Raw genomic sequence first — 12,890 nt, 5'->3', positions numbered from 1 at the left:
ATAGCATATCCCAGAAAATAAAAACTGTCACTGAAAAAGCTGTGCAGTGTTAGTTTCACCTTAAAATTAAACTATGCATCGCCAGACGCTTGCTCCCCGCCCAAGTGTCGCTCTAGCGGTCCGCACTAGATGCCACAGCTCCCGAACTAACCGTAATTTATTTCAGAAATCACAAGATATTGTGAAAAACTTTTATTTTATAAAATTATGGTCGAGGAAGAAACAAACACATGGGAATAAATGGCGTTAACTACCGCAAACAGACTTCATTTTCCTATTTAAATTTTCAGAGAGTCATTTTAAACTTTTGAATTAGATAACGGCTACCCCTGAAAGTTTGAGATCCGGACCGAACCATTAGCACTACAAATGGGCTGAGACTGAGCTTGCGCCAATGCCTAGATCAATATTGCGTAAAACAATAATAAATATTTGCTTTTTGTGCGGTCATTTTGGACAGCATTATTATTTAAAACCAGCATTTCGCTCGAGTAGTATATATCGCATTATTACAACCCGATATCCTTTGTTGCACACAATTTGTCGCAACAAATTCTTCTCAATAAACACTTTGAAACTGAGGTATCATTCAAGAGGCGTTGTTTAGAAATTAGAAGGCAGACCTGGCATCTTGCCCGAGATTGAACGGGGTTTAGTCCCGCAAGATATTTTTTACATTTATGATTACAATATCATCAGCCTAGATCCGGTATGTACACACCGCGCAATCGAAAAATCAAGATTGAAGCTCCGATCTTTCGAGGTTGACCCTGAGTTCTGGGAATACATGCTGGAGTGGCATAACGACTATAGAAAACAACGTGCAACGTCACCTCTCTTCTATAATTACAACGTAAATATATTTATAGCATTTTGTTTGTTGTTTCCCATAATTCACTATTCTGTTCACGTCGGAAATTGCTCTACCAACTCGTACGTCATATGATAATGCATGGTTTCTTTATTACTAGAACCACAGCAACATCTTTGTCCATCAGAGTTGCCGAATATGAGAACTTACTTACTAAACTATATTTAAGTAGACCACTCTAAAAGTTGACCGGACATGTATTTTTCTAAAACGTACAAATACGGTGTAGTAGTGCAATATAGGCAAAATACTCGGACAATTATAAACAGGATTTTAAATTCGAGACTGCTAGTAAAAGAAAAACGCAAAGAAACACGCAATAAAGTGATGCAACGTCTGCAGTTTTGGGACGAGTCTAACAAATTTCTGCGCTTTTAGGTTCTTTTTCTTATTTTTTAAGGAAAATTTCAGATGGTTACAAGGCTGCGGATCCGGCTAGGCAGTTCCGAAGTGTTAGCACTGTGTTCGTGTGTATCTATGGGCCATGTGGTTTGTTAGAGTAAGGGCAGTTTTAGCATTTGTTTGGTTCTTTCTCGGAGGTCAATTTTGTTTGTAAGTGTTGAGTTGTAAACCCCGTGTGTTTAAGGACGGCAAGGTGGTGATTGTACTGAACGGTGACCTTCTGTGTAAATGTTTTGTTGCCAACGTAAAGGGAGATAGAGGGCAGTACGTTGCATCGACAACTTTCAGCGAAAGGCTCATGCAGTCCTTTATTATTTCAAATACAATTTGCGTGACATAGTTCAACCTTTCGGCTAAACTTTCAATCTATATCTTTAATAAGATAAGGAGAGAGTAATCTGCATTTTTTGACAGACACCTCTCTACACACACACAATAGAATCTCCGACATGACACATATAGGACTCCTTTGCTGAGGACAATTTACGGTACCCAACAATTGGCATATATAACACCAGATATCATAAAGAAGCGTCGAAACATTCATGAAATTTTCCGAAACTCTGGGTCTACCCACATGTATGTACATATAATCAAAAGGTACTTCTATTACGTGACACGATCAAAATATTTATACATATATTGTAATACCTTTTACCACATTTTTGTATCCGTGTTAAAATTTAGTTGTTTATAAGCGCCTTCTCCTGCTATATATTTAAATACCACAACTACGTTGTTGCTAGTGTAAACAAATGATGTATCATTTTTTTTCTATACACTATTGAATGTATAGAAGGCCACGTCAGCAGTACATATCTGACCTTTGCCCTGTTATGGGAGACAACAAAATCTGAATAAACCCGTAAACAAACAAACAAACAAAACAAACGAAGGTTTTTCTCCGTTCCTGTTAAAATTGTGTGCGTATGTGTTTTCTGTTTTCTTTTTACCTTTTTTTTTATTTTGTCCATTTGTTGTGGGGTGTTTTGCCTCTGGTGTTTGTAGTCAAGGCATTGGAGACATACTATGCAGCGCGTGCATGAGATATACTTTGAAGCTTGTTGAGAGGTTGCCTTTTTTTCTGTCTTCCTTTGGGTTTTCTTTTTCCAAACCCAGTTTGATGTTTACCATGATGTTCAACTTGCATTAGCTCGCCTGCAGTCTCTCCATTTTTAGTCAACTATGTGTCCAAAAATAAAACACTTCCTTTAGAAATAGCACTCATGCTACAACAATCAGGTGGCCCAGAACACGTAAAACGTCATACTTAACACTACACCGGAAACCTCTCTACATGGCAGAGTATTTTACTGACATAATGTTCCCTGAGCTCGCCACTTGAAGTACGTGACCCACTGTTGTGCCAGACGCGCGAAAATCTTTAAAAGCGGAGATGTCACCGAAAGGCGCAAATGAAAGTCATCATCGCGCTAAATGATTCAGCAAATGACTTACGAGATTAAGTAGAAACTAAATCGACTTTAATCTTCCCTCTAAAATACTTGAGTGTCTTCTTTCCCACAAAGCCCTTGGAAGAGTCAATTGCTTCAACCTACGGAGGCAGTTCAGCGAATGTTTAGGCCTAACCAAAGCTGTCTGCACACTGGCAATGTCCACGACGTTTCACCGTGCCCACAGCAAGAGTGCAGATATGCCTAGACATGTGTTCAGAGCCCTCAGTCGCCGAGCACTCTCCGGTGAGTGAAGCGATCAGCTGTCCCGACTGCTATGCGGGAAAGTAAAATCTTCATATTTCTTGAAGTGTTGCAATGTCCAAGGTAGTATTAAGTTCATAAACGTGCTTATCCCTGTGGTAAAAACTGGGGTTATCTATGAGAACCTCAGCTGCTACGAAACACTTTTCAGTGTATTTTTCAATACTCTTTCCTCTTGACGCAGTTACAGGCATGGGCGCAGCAGTGGACGGAAAGGCTTGCCCTAACTGATGTTACTGAACATCGACCACCACAACCGGACCCTTACAAGAAAATGGGCGAAAATATCTACTGTATGACTCTGACTAAGCCCGATTTTGTTCCTTCAGGTCAGTTAAATAGCACTTCACTTCTGCTACAGGTTTTATATGTCAAGATTTGTTCAATGTCTGTTTACCTGAGCGCATAAAGAAACGTCGTAAACTTACAGCAGACCGTTTGGTAACGAAACTAAGCGTCTCAAAAAAAAACGTTGGCTATCATTCTGAGAATTCTAGAAGAATCCTGTTGTAGCTATTTTTTTCCTCAGATGCTCCTTTGTTGCTTTGTTTGCCTAACTAGAGGTGATGAATTAGTAGACGTTGTAGACAAGAAACTTCTTATATTTCGATCCCTCATATACGCCAAAATAAGCCCCGAAAAAATCTGGTGTGACTGATATCCAATGTCTGCTGTATGCCATACCATACTAGGTCCAAGCGAGGCCGACACTACAGCAGAATGTAGCCAATCAAGCAGCTCAATAAGTGCGTCGCCATGGCCCTCGTCGTCTTTGTGCGTGTGCTAACAGCGGCAGAAACAATTCACGCCCATAAAAAAATTAAGGATCATGGAGCAGTCCTTGTGCATGAATGGTTGAGTTGTGGAGAGCTAGGGCATGAAGACGACGGGCGCCGTGACGAGGCACTTTTAACGCCCCTTGTTCGGCTTCATGGGATTGTAACGTCGTCCACTCAGCTAGATCCAGGTGTGAAACAGAATGTAACGTGTTAATATGCAGATATATTCGTCAGACATTCGTCTTGTTCGGATAATGGGCACTATATCAAATATCGTAAAGCAATCAAGATACAAATGACAAATTTTCACAATTGAGTCTTATTCCTGCACTGAAAGCCTATAATCTTGTCTACAAAGAACGATGTTTTCCTATAGTGGTGTTTAAAGATGACGCAGTATATCAGTTTGACACATAAGCAGTCAAGTGCAATATGAATGGCATATTACGGCCTCATACTTCTATATCCATGGGATGATTTTGCACTAGAAATACTACGCAATTTTCCTTTGATGATATGTCGCGTAAGCTCACAATGTAGGAAATACATGCCTGTAAGGTAAAATATTATACTGCTTTAGTACCGCAGTCTCAGTGAGTTAAGCTATCAGCTAAATATAACATCAAGTCAGTCAATGAAACATCAAATAAACTCTCCCGGGTTTATGTAACAGCAATAACGCTCGGTCGATTGCAAAACTTTGTTTCTTCAGTGGATACTGCTTTTGCAAAAATGGCGAGCGTATTGACACAAAAAACATGCGTAAGCATTTGTAACCAGAATTATAAAAATATATGCAAAAGTTCTATGTAATGACTTAATGCATGTTTGTGGCTATTGTCCAGCTCGTGTGTCTACTCGTAGAAATTTGGTTGATTTTTTGTGTTTATTATTATAATTGCTATATCCATCTTTTTTAAAAATTAGTTAAGTTCTACAAAGGCTTGTGGTATGTTCACTACATTAATTTATTCATTCAATGTACAGGCTTCTAAATTTCGTCTTAATTAAATAGCTAGACGTACTTCATGCTTTCCTGATTTGTAACTTATAAAGCATTTTGCTTACCGAAGAGGTTTCACCAGGGATCAGTTCCGTAAATAATATTGCCGCGCGCGCAGCTGGCCAAGTAGGCAGCGCGCGCGTGGCCTAACGGTTATGGCGCTTGCTTTCCACGCCGAAAGCCAGAGTTCGGTTCCTGGCCGCGGAGGCACATTTTTGTTGACTCTGTAAAGTAATGTTCTGGTAAATTCGAGAACCATGTTGCCTGAGTGTTCTACGCGCCGAACCTTCTACGCCGATTATTCCAGAAGCCCACACGTGTACATAAGGGGCTCCGCGTGGCGATCTGCAGTCAGTTTTCGCCCCAGCGTTCGACTCTGCTGCTACGCTCCGTTATTATCGTTTGTACCCTTTCATTTTTGGCACAAGTTCGCCACATTAAACGTTTACTTATTCCTGTTTATTTCTTGTTTATTAGTCACCACCCGTGACATTTTGGTGGAGGTGCGGGGTACCGCATGCCCGTGCAGGGTTCCCCTCCAAGGGCCCGCAGTGCAAGTCCGATTCCCGGCTCGGTGAGAAGACCACTCACCGCAGAACCTGAAACTCGGACCAGCCGCCGCACCAAGGGAGAGGATCCTGAGTACGGTTTGCTCCTGGACAAGCCCAAGCCGCAGAAGACGGCAATGGCCAAACAGTCGCAAGCCCCCGCCGCTTCTCCTGTCATCTACATGCCTGTCGCACCGCGGACGGCTGCCCCCTTCCACGGTGAACTCGACGAAGACGTCGAAGACTGGATTGACCAGTATGAACGCGTTGCCTGCCACAATGGCTGGACCAATGAGCAACGCCTGCACAACGTCTACTTCTCGCTTGAGGGGACCGCCAAGCACTGGTACGAGAACCATGAGTCCTCTTTGACGTCGTGGGACATTTTCAAGACCGATCTGAAGGCTACGTTCGTCAACCACCACCGCCGAGAGAGAGCCGAGGATCTTCTGCGAACCAGGACCCACGGACTAAATGAAAGCGTCACGAGCTTTGTGGAAGACGTGCTCCGCCTGAGCTCCAGCGCCGATCCTCAGGCCACCGAGGGAAAGAAGCTGCGCATCTTGATGCGGGGCGTGAAGGACGACATCTTATGAGGCCTCGTCCGCAACCCGCCGGCAACCGTCGACGCCTTCGTCAGTGAGGCGACAAACATCGAGCGCGCCCTCCAAGCGTGCGCTTCCCACTACCAGCGGCAGCCCAACGTCACTGCAACTGCGCTGCTTAGCGGGGAAAACGCGCCTGGTACGGACATCTCCGAAATTATCCGGGAGGTTGTCCGGGAGAAACTGCGAATGTTGCTGCCAACCACCACCGAAGAAGTGCATCGGGCGCTCCAACCAGAGGTTCCCGTCACCACGGTGGCACCGGGGGAACTGACGTTGAGCTACGCCGCCATGGCCCGACGACCGCTGCAAGCTTCCCGCCAAGCCACGGCGCCGCCCCGAAGAGACGCCCCAACGCCGCAGTACCCCCGACGACAGAAAGATCAGGCGCACGTTCCCCCAGAGCGGCCTGCGCCGAGGAAGACAGACGTCTGGAGGACGACCAACCGACGCCCGCTGTGTTACCACTGCGGGGAAGCTGACCATGTGTACCGCCGATGCCCATACCGACGACTCGGGCTGCGCGGATTCCACCCAAGCGACCCGCGCCCCCGGTATGGTGAACGACCTCGGGAGATCGACGAGTACCTGCGACGATCCCAGTCCCCCGAGCCTGCGTCCCGCCGAGAGTTCCGGTCGCCGTCACCGCGACGTCCAGCTTCGCGGATGCACCGACCCCGACGTGAAAGCGTGTCGCCCCTCGCTCCTCGCCGGGGAAACTAGGCGCGGCAACCCCTGGAGGTGGAGTTGCCGAAGACGACCGACGTAAAGAGCCTCCACGAACGACGGAGCGCTCCCACTCTCCCGACGCTAGGCATCACAACGACGCTCCTGCTTCGGTGTCCAACAACCTAAACGTTGTTATCGACGGCCTCGACTCATCGGCACTCGTGGACACCGGAACAGATTACTCAGTCTTGAGTGGGAGGCTCTCTCGCCGCCTGCGAAAAGTCATGACGCCGTGGGATGGACCCCAAATACGAACCGCCGGAGGACATCTCATCACGCCAGTCGGGAGATGCACTGCTCGCGTCGAGATCCATGGTGAAACGTGCCCTGTGAAGTTCGTCATTCTGCAAGACTGTTCGAGGGACGTTATCCTCGAAATGGACTTTCTCTGCGAGTATGGCGCCGTCATCGACCTCGGGGCAAACCAGATGATGCTGCGAAAACCTGTTTTACCGCCGGTGGAGACCAACACGACATGAACCGCGATCCGAGTTATCACCGACCATGCAAACCTACCGCCGCGGTCGAGTGTTTTCGTCACCGTTATAACCGACGCAGCCATACACGGTGAAGCTCTTCTGGAAGGCAGCGTCCAACTGCTCCTGGAAAAAGGAATTGGTGTCGCAAGAGGCGTAACGGATCTCCAAGAAAGACGTACAACTGTTCTTGTGAAGAATTTTCGAGAGGAGCCGCAGCACCTAACGAAGGGTACCACTGTGGGCCACGTCGAGCAGCTTCAGGCGCCAGCGGTGGTCACCGCAATCTCCGAGGAATCCTCCTCGCCACAGCAGAAGAGCACGACGCCGCCGCCGCTCGACATCGACCCCGAGCTCCCATGTACGAAGCGCCGGCAACAGGTTGATCTCCTTGCCGAATACAGTGACTGTTTTGCCACGACATCGATGATTCGCAAAACACCAATGGCGAAACATCGGATTGTTACCGACGACGACGCACTACCTGTCCACCAGTCGCCGTATCGAGTCTCCTTAAAGGAAAGGAAAGTGATTCAAGATCAAGTCCAGGAGATGCTCGACGACGACATCATTCAACCCTCAAGAAGCCCATGGGCGTCCCCAGTCGTCCTTGTAAAGAAGAAGGACGGAACCCTGCGGTTCTGCGTGGACTATCGTCGACTGAACGGTGTGACGAAGAAGGACGTCTATCCGCTCCCCCGCATCGACGATACGTTAGACCGACTGCGCCACTCCCGATATTTTTCGTCGATGGACCTGAAGAGTGGTTATTGGCAGATTGAAGTCGACGAACGTGACCGAGAGAAAACTGCCTTCGTCACTCCCGACGGACTATACGAATTCAAAGTGATGCCGTTCGGACTTTGTACAGCACCAGCCACCTTCCAGCGCGTCATGGACACCGTGCTGGCAGGTCTGAAATGGCAGAGCTGCCTCGTCTACCTGGACGATGTCGTGGTATTCTCACGAGATTTCGACGAACACCTCAGACGACTTCGAGCCGTGCTTCAAGCCATCAAGACCGCCGGCCTATCACTCAAGCCAACAAAGTGTCGGTTCGCCTATGGGGAACTAAAGTTCCTTGGCCAACGTCGTGAACAACAAGAGTGTTCTACCTGACCCCGAGAAGACCCGCGCCGTAGCTGCATTTACGCCGCCGTCTGACAAGAAGGCCATGAGAAGATTTCTCGGACTCTGTGCCTACTACAGGCGCTTTGTTCGAGACTTCGCCAAGCTATCCGCACTGCTGACACACCTCACGAAGGACGCCGTAAAGTTCGAGTGGACAGAAGAACACCAGAGGTCATTCGACGAGCTCAAACGAAGACTCCAGACGCCCCCGATTCTTGGCCATTTCGACCAGTTTGCTGAAACCAAGATCCACACCGACGCCAGTAACACCGGACTGGGTGCGGTAGTAGTCCAAGTGCAGGACGGAGCAGAGCGAGTTATCGCATACGCAAGTCGGACGCTGTCTAACGCGGAGAGGAACTATTCAACGACCGAAAAGGAGTGCCTCGCTGTCGTATGGGCAATAACAAAGTTTCGCTTATATTTGTATGGAAGTTCTTTTCGCGTGATCACAGACCACCACTCGCTCTGCTGGCTGGCGAATCTGAAGGACCCCTCCGGACGCCTCGCTCGGTGGAGCCTACGACTGCAGGAGTTCGACATGACCGTGGTGTAAAAGTCCGGCCGGAAGCACAATGACGCCGACTGTCTGTCAAGGGCCCCAGTCGAGGCCGGTCCTGCCTGCACCAAAGAGGACGACGATGAGTGTTTCCTCGGCGCTCTGGATGTCAGCGACATGGCAGCAGTCCAACGAGACGACCCTGAGCTGCGAGCACTCATCGAGCACCTAGAGGGACAAGGAAGCGCCGTTCCCCGCGGTTTTGTACGAACACTGCCAACCTTCTTCATTCGACAAGGCGTACTGTACAAGGAGAACTTCAGCGACAACAACGCGGCGTGGCTGTTGGTGATCCCTTCCAGTCTTCGAGAGGAAATTTTTCAAGCCTGCCACGATCACCCGACGGCGGGACACTTTGGTTACAGCAGGACAATGCGAGGATACGCGAAAAGTACTACTGGCCCAAGCTTGCGAAGACAGTACACCACTACACCCAATCTTGCCACGAGTGTCAACGACGGAAGAAGCCACCGACGAGACCTGCAGGACTCCTTCAGCCTATTGCGCCGCCATCTGCCCCATTCCAGCAAATCGGTATGGATTTACTCGGACCTTTCCCACCGTCGACGCAAGGAAACCTATGGATAATCGTCGCAACCGATTATCTCACGCGGTACGCCGAGACAAAAACCCTTCCATCAGGAACGGCTGTTGAAGTCGCCAAGTTTTTCATCGAGTCCGTCGTCCTACGGCACGGCGCTCCCGAAGTCTTGATCTCAGACCGTGGATCATCATTCATGGCCTAGCTGACTCAAGAAGTCCTTCGTCTCAGCCACACCAGCCGTCGTCGCACCACGGCGTACCACCCGCAGACCAACGGGCTGACGGAGAGACTCAACAAAACCATCGCCGATATGATCTCCATGTACGTCGACGTGGAGCACAAGACATGGGACGAAGTGTTGCCGTACGTCACATTTGCCTACAACACGGCCGTACAAGAGACCACCGGAGTGACACCCTTTCAACTGGTGCATGGACGCAAGGTAACGACAATGCTGGACGCTATGTTACCCCACGAACCGGCTGTCGACGCAAGCGACGACGCCCAGGTGGTTGCCCAAAGGGCAGAAAGAGTCCGTCAGCTCGCCAGACTCCGTATTAAGGCTCAACAACGCGTCGACACTGGCCGCTACAACCTTCGTCGTCGGTACGTCCACTTCCAGCCCGGAGACAGGTTGTGGGTGTGGACACCGATTCGCCGCCGCGGTCTCAGCGAGAAACTCCTGAAACGTTGTTTTGGACCCTACAAAGTGCTTCGTCGACTCGGGGATCTGAACTACGAGGTGATGCCCGACGGAACACGGACCTCCTCACGCCGCCCTCCACGACCGGAAGTCGTCCACGTCGTGCGACTGAAGCCGTACTACGCTAGATAGGACTGTGGACCTTATGCGTTCCAAATCACTGTTTACTTTACCGTTCTTTTTATTTGTTTTGTTTCTGGGTTGCATCGGGCCGATGCACTTTTTAAAAGGGGGAGTAATGCCGCGCGCGCAGCTGGCCAAGTAGGCAACGCGCGCGTGGCCTAACGGTTATCGCGCTTGCTTTCCACGCTGAAAGCCAGAGTTCGATTCCTGGCCGCGGAGGCACATTTTTGTTGACTCTGTAAAGTAATGTTCTGGTAAATTCGAGAACCATGTTGCTTGTTCGATGTCAGAATGTTCTACGCGCCGAACCTTCTACGCCGATTATTCCAGAAGCCCACACGTGTACATAACGGGCTCCGCGTGACGATCTGCAGTCAGTTTTCGCCCAGCGTTCGACTCTGCTGCTACGCCCACTTCGACGCCCGCGACGCTCCGTTATTATCTTTTGTACCCTTTTATTTTTGGGACAAGTTCTCCACATTAAACATTTATTTATTCCTGTTTATTTCTTGTTTATTAGTCACCACCCGTGACAATATTTCAAACTTCCGAAGAGCTGCGTGACGGCTACATCTTAAGGACATGTTTCTTCGTTCATAATTGAACAGCGCTGTTCCATTATGAATCCATACCAACTCGCCCAGTTATCCTGTTTCTTCGTTCTTTTCAGAAAAGGAGTTACTACGCTCTGGTTCAACGAAATACATCAATATAATTATAACAACCCGCGGTACAACTCAAAGACATCCCATTTCACACAGATGGTGTGGAAAGCAACCATATATGTTGGATGTGGTTATGCCCGCTCATATTATTCAAAGACGACATACGTTCTCTGCAACTACTGGCCTTAAGGAAACACCCACCAAGAATTTGCTGAGGATGTACGTTAATAAAATCAGTAAAGGATACGGCGCTGCTTTTAACTAAGGGCTCGTATTGTGACAATTATTTTTTACATGAATCTGAGGGCAAATTTGGCGATTTTCTCGCCAAACTCGTCTCAGTAATTCCAGAGTACCTTCGTAAATTTTCTGTGTAACTCTGTTAAGGAGTGGTAGTCAAAATGCTGCCCCTGTAACGACTGTAGCTTCTTCCGACTATCATTAATGCCGAACGAAAGAGGCTCTGCCATATAGTAGTATCCAAGACACATGTGGTGTCATTGGCTGTGCTTCGATTTAACTTTTAACGTAACTGAAGACAATCAAACAATTGTGAGGGTCAATTCGCCAATATTTCGCTAATTGACGAGGGCCACGTGCTGGAATCCGCAATGATTATTCCTAAAAGTACGAATCATTGCGGATTCCAGGCAAAATATTAAAAATTGTTTTATGGTTATTGTTTACACGATGAATTATGTCGGGTGTCTGGAGGCCTTCTGGTAGCGCCTTTCGGTCTAGTAATACTTTCTCGCGTGCGATGAGACGTTGTGGCGCCAGTATGCAAATAGCCCTTTACCACTTCGGGATCCAAACTAGATGGCAGACTTCGCAGTATTTGCAAAGTCAAATATACATGCTGTCTTTTGGAATGGCCCTAACAGCACTGTCAGACTCAATGCAATCTTATGAAAAAATAATGCTGTGTAAAATATGAGGAAATATACGTGAACCGGAAGTGTGCCGGGGTACGCAATAGATGGCGCCTCTGAGTTTGTCGCGAAACAAAACAGTTTTTATAGCCTATTGTCCTGTCCCCCCATGGCCAAATAAATGAAATACAAATTACATTAGTGTTGTCAGAAGGTACAAAGAGTCGTCAGTCGCACTCTGCTTCCTCAAATGAATAGATAACATGTAGATTACTGAATGGATGTATCCGACATATTATTTTGGATGGGGCGGCGGTTTGCGCAGCCTAGACATCGACTCTAATATCAACACCAGGACACCTCTTGGGTCATGTGTATGTAGCAGTGTCAACAACACGGTCTGTGTACAGCGCGCGACACTGTTAGCGCGAACAAGCGATCGCCGGATTTTCCAGCTTTTTTTCTTTGAAACCAAGGGATATCATCCAAGCTTTTACTGCTACGAAAATAGCTCATTTCGGTCTATAATGTAAGCGATAACGTTTGTGCCCGCTAATACTATTTAGAAGTAAAATGCGAAATTGCACCGATGACGTGTTGGCGCCAGCAGTGTCGCGATGTGAACATTCGTTAACACGGCGCATAGGAAAAGCACGTTATTTTTTGTTTCCTTTTTCAGTAGGAAACGTGCACAAATATTTGAGCGTGACAAATGCACCCCCTAAATAGTTATTCCTGAAACGTTTCCCCACACTCCGTTTAGTGGCTTATTCTTTTCTTATTTTATAAAGGTAATGGTGGCCTACTTTGGCGGCGCTCTCACACGCCGTGCAAACGCGACGGGCGAGGAAGATTGCAGAAGAAAATAGGAGATAAGACGACGGCCCAATGGAAGCAATTCACCTGTCAGTTCCGTCAAGTTGTTTACAGGACTAGTGTATAACCTTTCACAATATGTCAGAGTATACTCAAAAGGTATAAGAAGAACATGTTTAATGTGAGAGGTCACGGCGCATTCAATGCGCTTGATTGATTTAGCGAAAGCACACACACAGAGAAGGATGACAATCGCCTTCATGTTGCGTTTTTTCGCTGCTGGTTTGGCACCATACCCTTGCTCCGTTGGTTGCGCTAGCGGTTTCCTTAAGGCTCTTTTACTCTC

The 12,890-nt window shown here is 47.8% G+C and overlaps 1 protein-coding gene across 1 annotated transcript; it reads left to right on the top strand.

Moving 5' to 3' along the window:
• The first annotated feature begins 787 nt into the window (after positions 1 to 787).
• On the top strand, positions 788 to 11,045 carry LOC120838918 (Golgi-associated plant pathogenesis-related protein 1-like). The gene is made up of 4 exons (XM_040209055.1): positions 788 to 853; positions 3,176 to 3,320; positions 7,304 to 7,309; positions 10,867 to 11,045. The coding sequence occupies exons 1-4, from the start codon at positions 788 to 790 to the stop codon at positions 11,043 to 11,045; spliced, it is 396 nt and encodes a 131-aa protein (XP_040064989.1).
• Positions 11,046 to 12,890: the final 1,845 nt, after the last annotated feature.

The sequence above is a fragment of the Ixodes scapularis genome, unplaced genomic scaffold, assembly GCF_016920785.2.
Source record: "Ixodes scapularis isolate PalLabHiFi unplaced genomic scaffold, ASM1692078v2 PGA_scaffold6__148_contigs__length_123643588, whole genome shotgun sequence".
Lineage (NCBI taxonomy): Eukaryota > Metazoa > Arthropoda > Arachnida > Ixodida > Ixodidae > Ixodes > Ixodes scapularis.
The sequence above is the reverse complement of the archived record's forward strand: the minus strand, read 5'-3'. Positions and strand labels throughout refer to the sequence as shown.